General features: G+C 41.4%; 1 protein-coding gene across 1 annotated transcript in view; it reads right to left on the bottom strand.

Moving 5' to 3' along the window:
* Window positions 1-1167, bottom strand: part of LOC124789266 — a 278782-nt gene extending 277615 nt beyond the window's left edge. Inside the window, exon 1 of the mRNA XM_047256564.1 lies at window positions 943-1167. Coding sequence (XP_047112520.1) covers window positions 943-1167 — 225 coding nt within the window. The remainder of the gene's footprint in view (window positions 1-942) is intronic.
* Between the last annotated feature and the right edge of the window lie 11111 nt (window positions 1168-12278).

Here is a 12278-nt window from a genome sequence, read left to right as displayed (position 1 = left end):
CTCTGTGGGTGACGGGAAAATATACAAGGAAAACACCGTGTTTCTCGCCGTTTACGATCTGCCTGCTTTCTCACAGACCGAAACGATAGCTCCAGAATCGAGAGGTCAAAGAGAAAACTTCCTTAATCACAGTGATAATGGGCTGGTTGAAGGTTAAAGAACAACGAGGTCATGGCTCTACAGCGATTTTATTATCAAGACACTTCCTGGCAGATTTGTGTTATTTCTATGCGAATTGTTTCGACGTATATCTGTTAAGAAGAGTTTGCCTGCTTGCATAGGAGAGACGCGTCAGGCATACATTAATACAAATACGTCAATAATTTTGGCTTCATATGGTCATCCACATGAAAAAAATTATGCCACTCTCTGATAAACATAGAATATGATGTAAGGTTTGCACAGTGTGACAGTAAATCCGTAACGCAGCTCCTGAGAGAAAGATCTGGACGTAGCACTATATTACAGAATGTTTGAAAAAGATTTATTCGACCTAAGACTGTATGTACATGAATGAAGATAGAAACTTCGAGTATATTTTAATTTAACGCATCGAAGTTTTCCTTGGCGCCTGTTGTAAGTTAGCAGTTCATGTGACTGGACGTAGGAACAGCCCTGGTGCAACTACGTTTCCCGCTCGTTCATTACACGGCGTGCGTCGAGATATCACAGCAACAAAAGACATTTCGCTATCTCCGGTGCAACTTGCAGTTTCAAGTGAGAGCATTTCTTAACAAGCGCTGCGTCAATGGTGCATCCGTCGTAAAGGGCGCACGGCCCACTCCTTGCACCATTGGCCTGCGAGGTTACCTGATCTTACTGTATACGACATTTTTTTTTTATTTTCGTTACAGCCATCAATGGGCTACGTTTACACAACTTCCCTCACTTTCTAAAATTCTCTTACTTCCTCTTTCGCCAGTAGTCCATCCGTTGGCTCACTCGTGCACGTCTTTCTGCCGAGAATGCTCTGTTCTTCCTCGTTTTCTCCTCGAAGAAATCCTTCACCTCCACAACCTTTTTCCTAAATATCTGCTTGTTCACAATTTTTTCTGCCGTGATCCCACATTTTTCTATATCCCAGTGCACTTCTTTCACCCACAGAACTCGTGTCTTCCTGTTCTCCTGGAAGAGAAGAATCTTGTTGGAGAAGGTCTCTGATTCCATTATTTTAATATGTCCATAGAAAGACATCTTCTTTTCTTCATTGTGGTGGTGGTATTTCAAATCGTTGATAAAGTTCTTGATTTGATCTTAGGCGGAACGTAAATTCATTACATATTTTTCTGGACCCAAGAATCTTTGTAATGAATTTCCTTTCTTTCTTTTCTAAGTCTGAAAGTCCCTTCCTGGCTATTGTCTCAGATGCATATAAACATTCAGGTTTGACGACTGTGCTGTAGTGTCGGAATTTGGCCTGGTCTGAGAGTGATTTAGATTCGTATGTGTTCTGACACAATCTGAATGCTGTTTCCAATTCTCTTGCCCGTTCTTCAATTGCTGCCTTTTCATTGTCGTTTGGAGTCAAAATCTCTCCAAGGTACTTGAACTTCTGAACTCTTTTGATGTCGCCATACTTGGTCCTCATTGTCCAGACCAGACCAGTGGCATTTATCTTCATATATTGTGTCTTCTCAAAAGACATTTGCAATACTGCTTTAACTGCTCTTTCCTTGAGGAATTCTATCTGTTTAGTTGCAATTTGCAGATTCTCTGCAAAAAACACTATATCATCTGCAAACGCGAGGCTTTCAAGTGTAAGCCCAGACTGTTTGCGGCCAAGCCTGATTCCATTTGGAAAGTTGAACTGGCTCATTTCTTTTCGCCATTCCCTGATAACTTTTTCTAAAACGCAGTTGAACGAGATCGGAGAGAGACTGTCTCCTTGTCTCAAACCTGCGTTGGTTTCAAAGGGCTCTGACAGTTCTCCTAAAAATTTAATTTGTGATCGAGTGTTTATTAGTGTTTGCTGAATAAGCCTCGTTGTCTTATCATCTATTCCAAATTCTTTCAGCACTTCTATTAATGTGTCTCTATATACTGAGTCGTACGCCTTTTTGTCCACAAATGTCATGATCACTTTCTTATCAGCTGCTAGTGTCTTTGTTTTGATTAAGGTTTTGATGGTAAAGATGTGCTCTGCACACGATCTTCCTGTCCTAAAGCCGGCTTGATATTCACCTAGTTGTTGATCTACGCATTGCTCTATTCTACGTTTGAGAGCAATGGCAAGGGTCTTGTATGCTATTGGTAGAAGTGATATGCCTATCTAATTCTTTACATTGGATTTGACCCCTTTCTTGTGCAATGGGTGGATGACAGCATCTCTCCATTCTTCTGCGATCACTCCCGTGAGACAGATTTCATGAAAGAGTCTTTCAAGTCGTTCCACGAAACTGTCTCCTGCATACTTCAAAAGTTCTGCAACAATTGAATCTTTGCCAGACACTTTGTGGTTTTTCAAGCCCCTGATGATCTCTGGTATTTCCTTTTTATCTGGTGGGGTGGAATCAGGAAGTTTCTTTTGTGGTTTCTGGAAGGTTTATTTTACTGGTGTTGGGTCACAGTTGAGCAACTCTTTGAAGTATCTAGCCAAGTGTTCACAATTCTGTTTGTTGTTCATAATCAATTTACCCCGATCATTTTTGAAACAGATGTTGGGTGAAGAGTGACCTCTAAGTTTTGATTTAAATGTCCGACAGAAGCTTCTGGTGTTGTTCTTCTGGAAATTCTCTTCTATCTCCTTCGTTTGGCGTTCCTAAATACTTTTGTTGTCGTCCTCCTTTGTGTTTTAAATTCTTCGGAGCTCTGCTTGGTAGAATTCCACTTGTTCCAAGCTTCAGAACGCTTCCGTCAGGCATCTTCACAGTCATCATCCCACCATGGATGTTTCTTTTTCTTAGCAAGGAAAATTGTTTGTTTGCTGCTTCCCGAATCTTCTGAGCCATTTTGTCCCACTCGTTGGAGTTTAACGTGTCAAGTTCATGCTGATACTTCACAACTATTTCTTCACCGATTTTCAGTTCTTCAGTTCTGTACCTCTGTATTCTGAGGGTTTTCCTTCTCCGATTGCCAGGGATTGGATTCACTTCGACCCTTGTCAAATAATGGTCGGAATCAAAATTAGGACCCCTCTGCACTTTGACGTTCATTATTTCCTTCGGGCTGGTGGCCGCTACGTGATCAATCTGAAATTCTCCGAACATGGGATTGAGTGATCACCATGTTTTCATCTGCTTTGGAGCACTCTTAAACTGGGTGGAAATAATTTTCTTTCCAAATGATTCACAAACATCAATCAATCTTTCACCATTTCTGTTTGTCCTTCTGTGAGCTACATGTTTGCCCACAATGTTCCGGAATTTTCTCTCTTTTCCAATCTGGGTACTGAAGTCCCCCATACGGACATTATAATTATTGTTATTATTGTGGAGGTGATGCGTGCCGACTGTTTCAGCAACTTTGTGTGAATTGCTACAGCAGTGAATGTAGCAGCTCCGGACATGGTCGCAAAAGTATGAGATGTGTTTGACCAACGTCTCGATAATTGTCGGGGAACCGGTGGAGTACACAATGAACATTCGTGAAAGTTAAATAAAAACTTTGAACCCAAACGCAATTCAAAAAAGAGCAGCAAGGTTCTGTCTACAATTATATACATACTCCGCAAGCCACGTTATGCTGGCTAGCGGAGGGTTTCTTTGCACAACTGCCAGTCACTTCCTGTCCTGTTCTACACGCAAATAGAGCGAGGGAGAAACGACTACCTATAGGCCTTCGGACGAGCCCTAATTTCTCGTATCTCTGCGGTGCTTAAAGCGAAATGTACACTGGTGGTAGCAGAATAGTCCTGCAGTCGACTTACGGTGCCAGTTCTCAATAGCGTTCTGCAAAAAGATTGTCGTCTTCTCTCCAAGGATTCCCACTGAGTTCAAGTCGCCTGTCCGTAATACTCGGTCGCTGACGTGCGAGTTTATGGAAGACAGGCACCTGTAAAACCGGACGTTTCCCTTGAAATAAAATAACTTCTTTATCCTATGCCTAAATTTAAATTCACCCCAAATTTCTACCATCTTTAATGTGTGTAGTTAGCTTTTTATCCATATTTCTTTTCAAAACTTAATTCTTTCGTATGCGCATAGAATATATTCAATCCCACTTGAAAAAAACTATTTTATGTCATTGTTCTCTCGCTAATGGAGTGTAGTACATCGTAACTGAACTTATATTATACAGTTATACAGTATGATGTTTAGCAGTCGGTCATTATTGAAGCGAACTGATTTATTTTATTACACTTGACCAGTTTCGGCTGTTTGCAGGTCCAGTTCACAAAGATGGAGTTTCAGTTTAAAACAGTACAAAGCGAATGAAAACTATGCTACTTGTCCGCGTTACTGGCAAATTCTTCTTTGCTCTTGTCGACGTGGCTACGTATAGGAATGCGCAATACACATAAACTGTACGGTGTGATATTACAAACAACATTCAGTAGTAAACAGTAACCAGAACTAGATTTCATACTCCAATTCTTACATCCGATACCTGTTCGCCTAGGCATGTGATTGGTGAGTTGAACGTGAAATACACAGATTCATTAAACCGTGCTTTTCGATGCAAATCTCGTAGTGACTCTGAGGTAAAGACAGCAGTGGAATTACAAGAACGTATCTCATGGCGTTAAACTGAATGTGCACCGTCAGGAGATGTACGTGAAAACTTCTGATATCAACTTTATTTGTTATCTGAATGGTGTCTTGAGGTGACCTCTAAAACACGAATCCGACAAAAATGTAAAATATCAAATTGGATGCCGTAACGTAAAGCACCCTAGTTTCGTCCCTGCTCCTAATTTCGTCGCGCTAGGAATTTCCGGTTTCCACAGTTGGTAACAAATGCTTAGCTGCTCGTGCATGCATGACCTGATTCCATTGTTTTGTTGAGAGAACCTGCTGTGTGAAGAACATTTAGTCTCCGTTTACGAAGGGATTCATGTTTTTATGTTGAGGTGAGCTGGCGCAGCAGTCAAGTTACCAGCTATTCCAAGCGCGAGCACTGATTTGTGTTCAAATACTGAGCTGTATTTCAGTTGTGTCCTCTAGTCTCTGGCGTGTAACCTCAATAGTCGAGAGTTTGACGTATGCTGCTGTAGCAGCCACTATATCTGGGGCTGTTCGTAATTTTGTCCCCCTTCAATTGATGTTTAATGCTGGAAGTGTTTGGCAATCTTACAAAGGAAAAATACATTTTAATTAACTGTACTTTTGAGATTTTTATGGAGGACTAAATTATGAACACTTTTTTGTATTTCTGTTTTTGCAGTGTTCACTTTGGTTTACTTTAGTATGTTATAACAATTTCATCGTAACTTTTCAAGAAGTGGAAAGCAAATTCAGGAAAATATACTCGAATTTGTAGCCTTTTCCATAACCTTTCAGAGCTTATACAGGTCCTAAACTACTAAGGGTACTAAATTTGGGCCACGCACCCTACAAACAAGCAAATGCGATGAACACGTGGCACAGAACATTAAGTTTATTGTAGGATTAAAACGCATTCTTCTTTCCATAAGATTTCTGGAAATTAATAAATAGCAGCGCTTCTGGTGTAACTGAAGAAGCCGCTGTCGGCGCTCCGGAGACGAAATGCCAAACGGCGGTCCGCTTGGTTAACCCGTTTCAGTGATTGCATCATCGTCATATCACTAACGCAATAGAGAACATCATCGCACAAAACCTCTAACCAGCAAATTACACACTAGCAAGCGAAGTGGGAACAGAATTCAGTGAATTAAGCATTGAACGACGATATCTTTGTGCTGACTCGTTTGTTGATAGATACATTATGTGCGCATCCTCGGGTGTCTGGCGCCACTACAACCTACATCCCGCATAGACTGATATAGCGCAACACAAACGTAGACTTAACTTGTTACGCACTGAAACTGCATCACAAAGATGTTTTCCTTAATGGCACCTGATAGAGTCCACAGAACGAATTATGAGCCCGCATTAGAAACAACTGTGGCATCTTCCTCCAACGAGTAATGTGGAAACAACGAATAGAAAACTCTGTAGGTGTAAACCCAAAGAAGCGATTCGTTCCGTTACGTAAGTATACTTCTGGCCATTAAAATTGCAATTCCAGGAACTATAAAAAAAATCGAAATTTTACTGGACACCACACACATCCATGCCCGAGGCAGGATTCGAACCTACGACCGCAGCGGTCACGCAGTTCCAGACTGGAGCGCCTAGAACCGCACGGCTACACCGGCCGGCGTTATGGGTTCCTAAAGGCTTACATTTGCGATATGTTATTAACTGACAAATGTAACAAATCCTACCAAGAGCGACATGTTTTTCGTGAGCCTTCAACGTGTCGTTGTTTTAAAACGGTGTACTTTCATTATACGCCATTTGTAATACGAAAATTCTTTAACCATCGATATGATGTTTCCAGTCATTATGTTACAACAAATAGTACTAATTAATGATTCGTTCTCGAGGCATTCTGTGTACTGGTGCGTAGCAACAGCATATATTCATAGGGTATAAGGTATAACATAAAACCCATCGAATATGGGCTTGTGCTGAACACGACAAATATAATATGACGTCTTCCTTTCTGCTTGTGACGTAGGGAGCGTTATTGTTTCCCACGGGCTATACTTTACGGTGCACGCTCTCAAAATATCGCAGAGCTTATTTTCTGCTTCACTTGACGAAATGGCTTCTCAAGGTGCAATAGCAGGAAGTGAGATCATCGTCAGCTATAGTGCTCCTATACAACAGGCTGAATCGTCCGCCATGTTTTTCCCATCTCTGAGGATTCAGCAGTATTTACCTTTTCTGTAGTTATCATATTCATGCAAACTTTTTACAGCATTTCTTATAAAATATTTGATATTGCACGATGAAGTGAACCAAATAGTAATTAATATTTATAGAGATATCTACAAAACTGAAAAATTGAAATGTAATATCACACAACTATAGAAACGTAGGCTCGGAACTTGCTACCAGCTGAAATGTGGTTTCGCAGGACAGAGCGGATCAGTTTGTGGAAAGGGGCTAAGATCAGTTACTGTTAGTTACACAAGAACACACAAGTTTATTCCTCGAAAACCAATGCACAGTTTTCTCTTTAAAACAGCAAGAATCAATTCACGGCTGAGGGCGCAAGTAACTTCTCAATAATAAAGTTTAAATAATTGCTTTTAAAACACAAGGATTTAGAGGAATGGCTGAAGGCCTTACTTAAGTAAAATTAAAATATCTTCTCGGCTAAGGACCCAAATATAATAATTCAGATCAGCAATGAGTTAAGAACATGGTACCAATGCCTTCCATTATGGATGTTATGCAGTAACAACCTGTGGCGGCTGTTCATTAATTTTCACTGTGTACAGCCACTTGTAACAGAGGTGTTTATTTTTTATTCGAAAGGATGTACTTTAAGGAATGCCACATTTTTATTTTACACAGCTGGGGAAACTATAGTTTCATCTTATAGTGAAACGCATTTTTAATAATAGCTTCATCTATAACTTAACCAGTATCCATTTTATGTACTTCATGATACGTTTGTTACTTGCTGAGTTGTGGCAAGAACTTTATGCTTTGAAAGTTATGTTACTTGCGCAGGTTCGTTCACAATGAACAGTCCGCTATAAAAACCATCTGAATTTTCACTAGTTCTACCGTGCCTATATAAAAATGGGGTTAAGTATTATACAGTTCGTGTATTTATGATAAGGCACATAAATGCATCACAAATATTCCTCTCCACTTTTCCAATTGCAGAAATATCTCAGGAATCGAAAAATTTTGAGACGAACTGCTTAAGTACAGTTTTTGGCTGGGAATAAATGCATGCAACTGTTTTCATGTTTATTACTGCTTTTATTAACGTATATTTACAATATGTAACTGAGTGCCATGTGGTTCCCAATTGTCTCTCCGTCAGTCTATACCTCACCTTTATCTTTTTCTTCATTCAGGTCACTAGGGAATCCAAACATGCGAAAACTGCAGTTCACAGCTTCGCAGCCACCCATATTTATGACGAATTGTTCAATACACCTAATTAAAATATCTCTGCTCGCATCGTGACTCGTATGTAAACAAGGATGAATATCATCTACTTTGGGGGGGCCACGCGGGGTAGCCGCGCGATCTAGGGCGGCTTGACACAGTTCGCGCCCCCCCCCCCCCCCTCCCCCGCACCCTTGTCGGAGGTTCGAGTACTCCCTCGGGCATGGATGTCCCCAGCGCCAGTTAGTTTAAGTTAGGTTAAGTAGTGTGTAAGCCTACGGACCGGTGACCTCAGCAGTTTGCTCCCATAGGAACTTGACATAAAAATTACTTTGGGGAAACCAAGGCGGACGGTTCAGCTCAGGTTATAGGAGTCCGAGTCAGCTAACTCGTCGCGTGCGACGACGGCTTTACTCAAGGTACGCAGCGGTGGTGTACGATCCTGCACGGCCGATCGAACCACACGACTTTCCTATCGGGCGCTAGTCGGGTTGTGTTGATTTCCTGCATGATGTCGAGTGTGCCGCGTCGTGTATCAAACGATTACTTTTTTGTATGAGAGTTGTAGGACTCCAACCAACGCAACCAGTAATATCTAACATCGTGGAACGACAAACCGACGTCTCGAAAGGCCACGATCCTGCCGTCTTTGAATTCCGTTAGCTGGCGGTGGAACTTCCGCCTTCTTGCACGGTATCTAACGCGACCTTCTCACAGACAACACTGAAACGGCATTTCTAAACGACAGATCCGCTGCGTAACCTTTCCCTATGTACAGAATGTAAATGGTGTTTCTCCTATCTACGCTGTGCGGCTCTGTTGAAATACCAGTCATTTGCATATCCAAGCGCGCAGTACAATTCGTAAGGTTCGTTAAATGACGCGTTCACGTTGTTGCAACTTTAATGGCGGGCACTGAACATACAGCAGTTTGGTTTCGGATTGGTTATTCACAAATTTGGGTTAAACATTTGAAAAAGTCCACAGGTCTCAGGTTCGAGTCCCTGCCCGGTCGACAGAAATTCGCCAACAAGTTTCATACGAAAAAGTCTGCCTCTTCTTATCATATATACCTTATAAATGCGAAAGTTTGGTTTATGTTACTCCTTCACGCAGTAACGTCTGTACGTATTTGGAATGAATTTGGAATGGAACCAACTTACACCCTTAATTAACACATAGGTTACATTTAAAAGCCGGCCGGTGAGGCTGAGGGGTTCTAGGCGCTTTAGTCTGGAACCGCGCGACCGCTACGGTCGCAGGTTCGAATCCTGCCTCGGGCATGGATGTGTGTGATGTCCTTAGGTTGGTTAGGTTTAAGTAGTTCTAAGTTCTAGGGGACTGATGACCTCAGATGTTAAGTCCCATAGTGCTCAGAGCCATTTGAATTTACATTTAAAAGTGTGTAGCACAAGATATTTATCTACTGGAAGAATATAACGCGAAATGTGCAACCATAATTACTCTTAGAAAACGCTTATTTACTGTTTGACTTTTGAACTGGATCATATGTATGAAATTGCTCTTATTGTTTAACATTACGTGCGTAATAAGATTCAACGCAATGAATACAATGCTTAAACGATCGTCAAAGAAGTTGAACCAATACTTCATACATGCCCGTTGCATTTTAGCTGCAGAGCGTCAGGCGCATGTTACGGCTTTCGAAACGTTTGATAACTCACAACGGCGGTGCCATTTAAATGCTGTACTACAAAAGAGACGTAGTGCCTTAAATGCAGAACGTAGTAAGCTTTCAGCGAGGCTTTATTTCATTACGATGTGCGAGCGTATCCAGTGGAAACAGGCATACAGGTGTGGGCAGATGACGTTGTTGCACGTACGAATATTTAAAACTTGCGTTTCACGGACATAGACATTGCCTATTTTCTTTCTTCGTCGAATTACTGTGCTTGTTACTTCTTCACGCTGAAACGACAATCGATACAGTGATGACAAGATATGACGCTACTGCACACCCTCTAGGAGTTTCTAAACTCATCACAGCCGTCCCACAAGTTGGCGCTGAAGTTGGATGTGCCTGTGATGCTGATGCGTGACCTGGATGCACCAGGACTGCGCAGCGGTACCAGGTCGCGCATCACGTAGTCGAGAAGGCGTATCTTGCAGTTCACCGTCATCACCGGTGGAGCCAAAGCAGAGACGGTACTGAGATCACGAACTACTGCCGTCCCAACAAACTTGCTTTTCCATTCAAACGCTTGCAGTTCCCTTCGAAAGTGGCCTTCTCGATCACTATAAATAAGAGTCAAAGACAGACGTTCAAAGTGGTAGGTATTCATATGGCCACACCACATTTTTCACACGGGAAACTCTACGTTGGCAGCTCGCGAGTATCGAGAGCCATAATTCTCAACATCTACGCAGAGAACAAGAAGTCTCGGAACGTTGTTTTACAGTGGCGTATACAGTAGATTACGATAGATGTCTGGCTCGATGTTGTGCGGTTTGGTGGGCCGCAAGTGGCTCGTTCCTCAGTACCTCCAAGAAATAACTCTTGTAATGGCGCATATGATGTTTATTAAGTTTTCTATTTGATTACAATAAAATTTTGTAACTAGTTTGCGGATAATAATTGACTTACCCTCGTATAAGTGGGAAAAGTTCTTAAGAAAAATCTTCAAAAGTGCTTAACCAGATTATTTAGAATTTTTACTTGATACTCTAAAGTCTATACTGATATAGGCTATACATTTTTAATATATATTGTATTCAAATATGATATAAAAAAGGGAAACGTTGTTGGCAGAAACATCGAAAAGTTCGTGACTGATTCACTTCCGAGTTTTACACGATACTCTTATAATCATTCAGACGGACATAGGTTACATATTTTAAATAAATACTGCATATACACAAAATTATTTGTATAACATATAAAGGGGAAGCACTATTAGCAAAAATCTCTGTAGTTCTTCACGCATTTACTTCAAAATTTTACATGAGACTCTAATAACATTTCGATGGGCATAGGCTACATATATCTCTCCATTGGCAAAAGATTCCGGAATAGTCCCCCATTCGGATCTCCGGGAGGGGACTGCCAAGGGGGAGGTTACCATGAGAAAAAGATTGAATAATCAACGAAAGGATAACGTTCTACGAGTCGGAGCGTGGAATGTCAGAAGCTTGAACGTGGTAGGGAAACTAGAAAATTTGAAAAGGGAAATGCAAAGACTCAATCTAGATATAGTAGGGGTCAGTGAAGTGAAGTGGACGGAAGACAAGGATTTCTGGTCAGATGAGTATCGGGTAATATCAACAGCAGCAGAAAATGGTATAACAGGTGTAGGATTCGTTATGAATAGGAAGGTAGGGCAGAGGGTGTGTTACTGTGAACAGTTCAGTGACTGGGTTGTTCCAATCAGAATCGACAGCAGACCAACACCGACAACGATAGTTCAGGTATACATGCCGACGTCGCAAGTTGAAGATGAACAGATAGAGAAAGTCTGTGAGGATATTGAAAGGGTAATGCAGTATGTAAAGGGGGACGAAAATCTAATAGTCATGGGCGACTGGAATGCAGTTGTACGGGGAGGAGTAGAAGAAAAGGTTACAGGATAATATGGGCTTGGGACAAGGAATGAAAGAGGAGAAAGACTAATTGAGTTCTGTAACAAGTTTCACCTAGTAATAGCGAATACCCTGTTCAAGAATCACAAGAGGAGGAGGTATACTTGGAAAAGGCCGGGAGATACGGGAAGATTTCAATTAGATTACATCATGGTCAGACAGAGATTCCGAATGCAGATACTGGATTGTAAGGCGTACCCAGGAGCAGATATAGACTCAGATCACAATATAGTAGTGATGAAGAGTAGGTTGAAGTTCAAGACATTAGTCAGAAAGAATCAATACGCAAAGAAGTGGGATACGGAAGTACTAAGGAATGACGAGATACGTTTGGAGTTCTCTAACCCTATAGATACAGCAATAAGGAATAGCGCAGTAGGCAGTACAGTTGAAGAGGAATGGACATCTCTAAAAAGGGCCATCACAGAAGTTGGGAAGGAAAACATAGGTACAAAGTAGGTAGCTGCGAAGAAACCATGGGTAACAGAAGAAATACTTCAGTTGATTGATGAAAGGAGGAAGTACAAGTGCAGGGAAGCTAAGACGAAATGGCTGCAGGAAAAATGTGAAGACATCCGAAAAGATATGATTGTCGGAAGGACAGACTCAGCATACAGGAAAGTCAAAACAACCTTTGGTGACATT

Source organism: Schistocerca piceifrons, chromosome 3 (genome assembly GCF_021461385.2).
Source record: "Schistocerca piceifrons isolate TAMUIC-IGC-003096 chromosome 3, iqSchPice1.1, whole genome shotgun sequence".
Taxonomy (NCBI): Eukaryota; Metazoa; Arthropoda; class Insecta; order Orthoptera; family Acrididae; genus Schistocerca; species Schistocerca piceifrons.
Note: the sequence above shows the minus strand (reverse complement) of the source record. Positions and strands in the feature narration are given on the sequence as shown.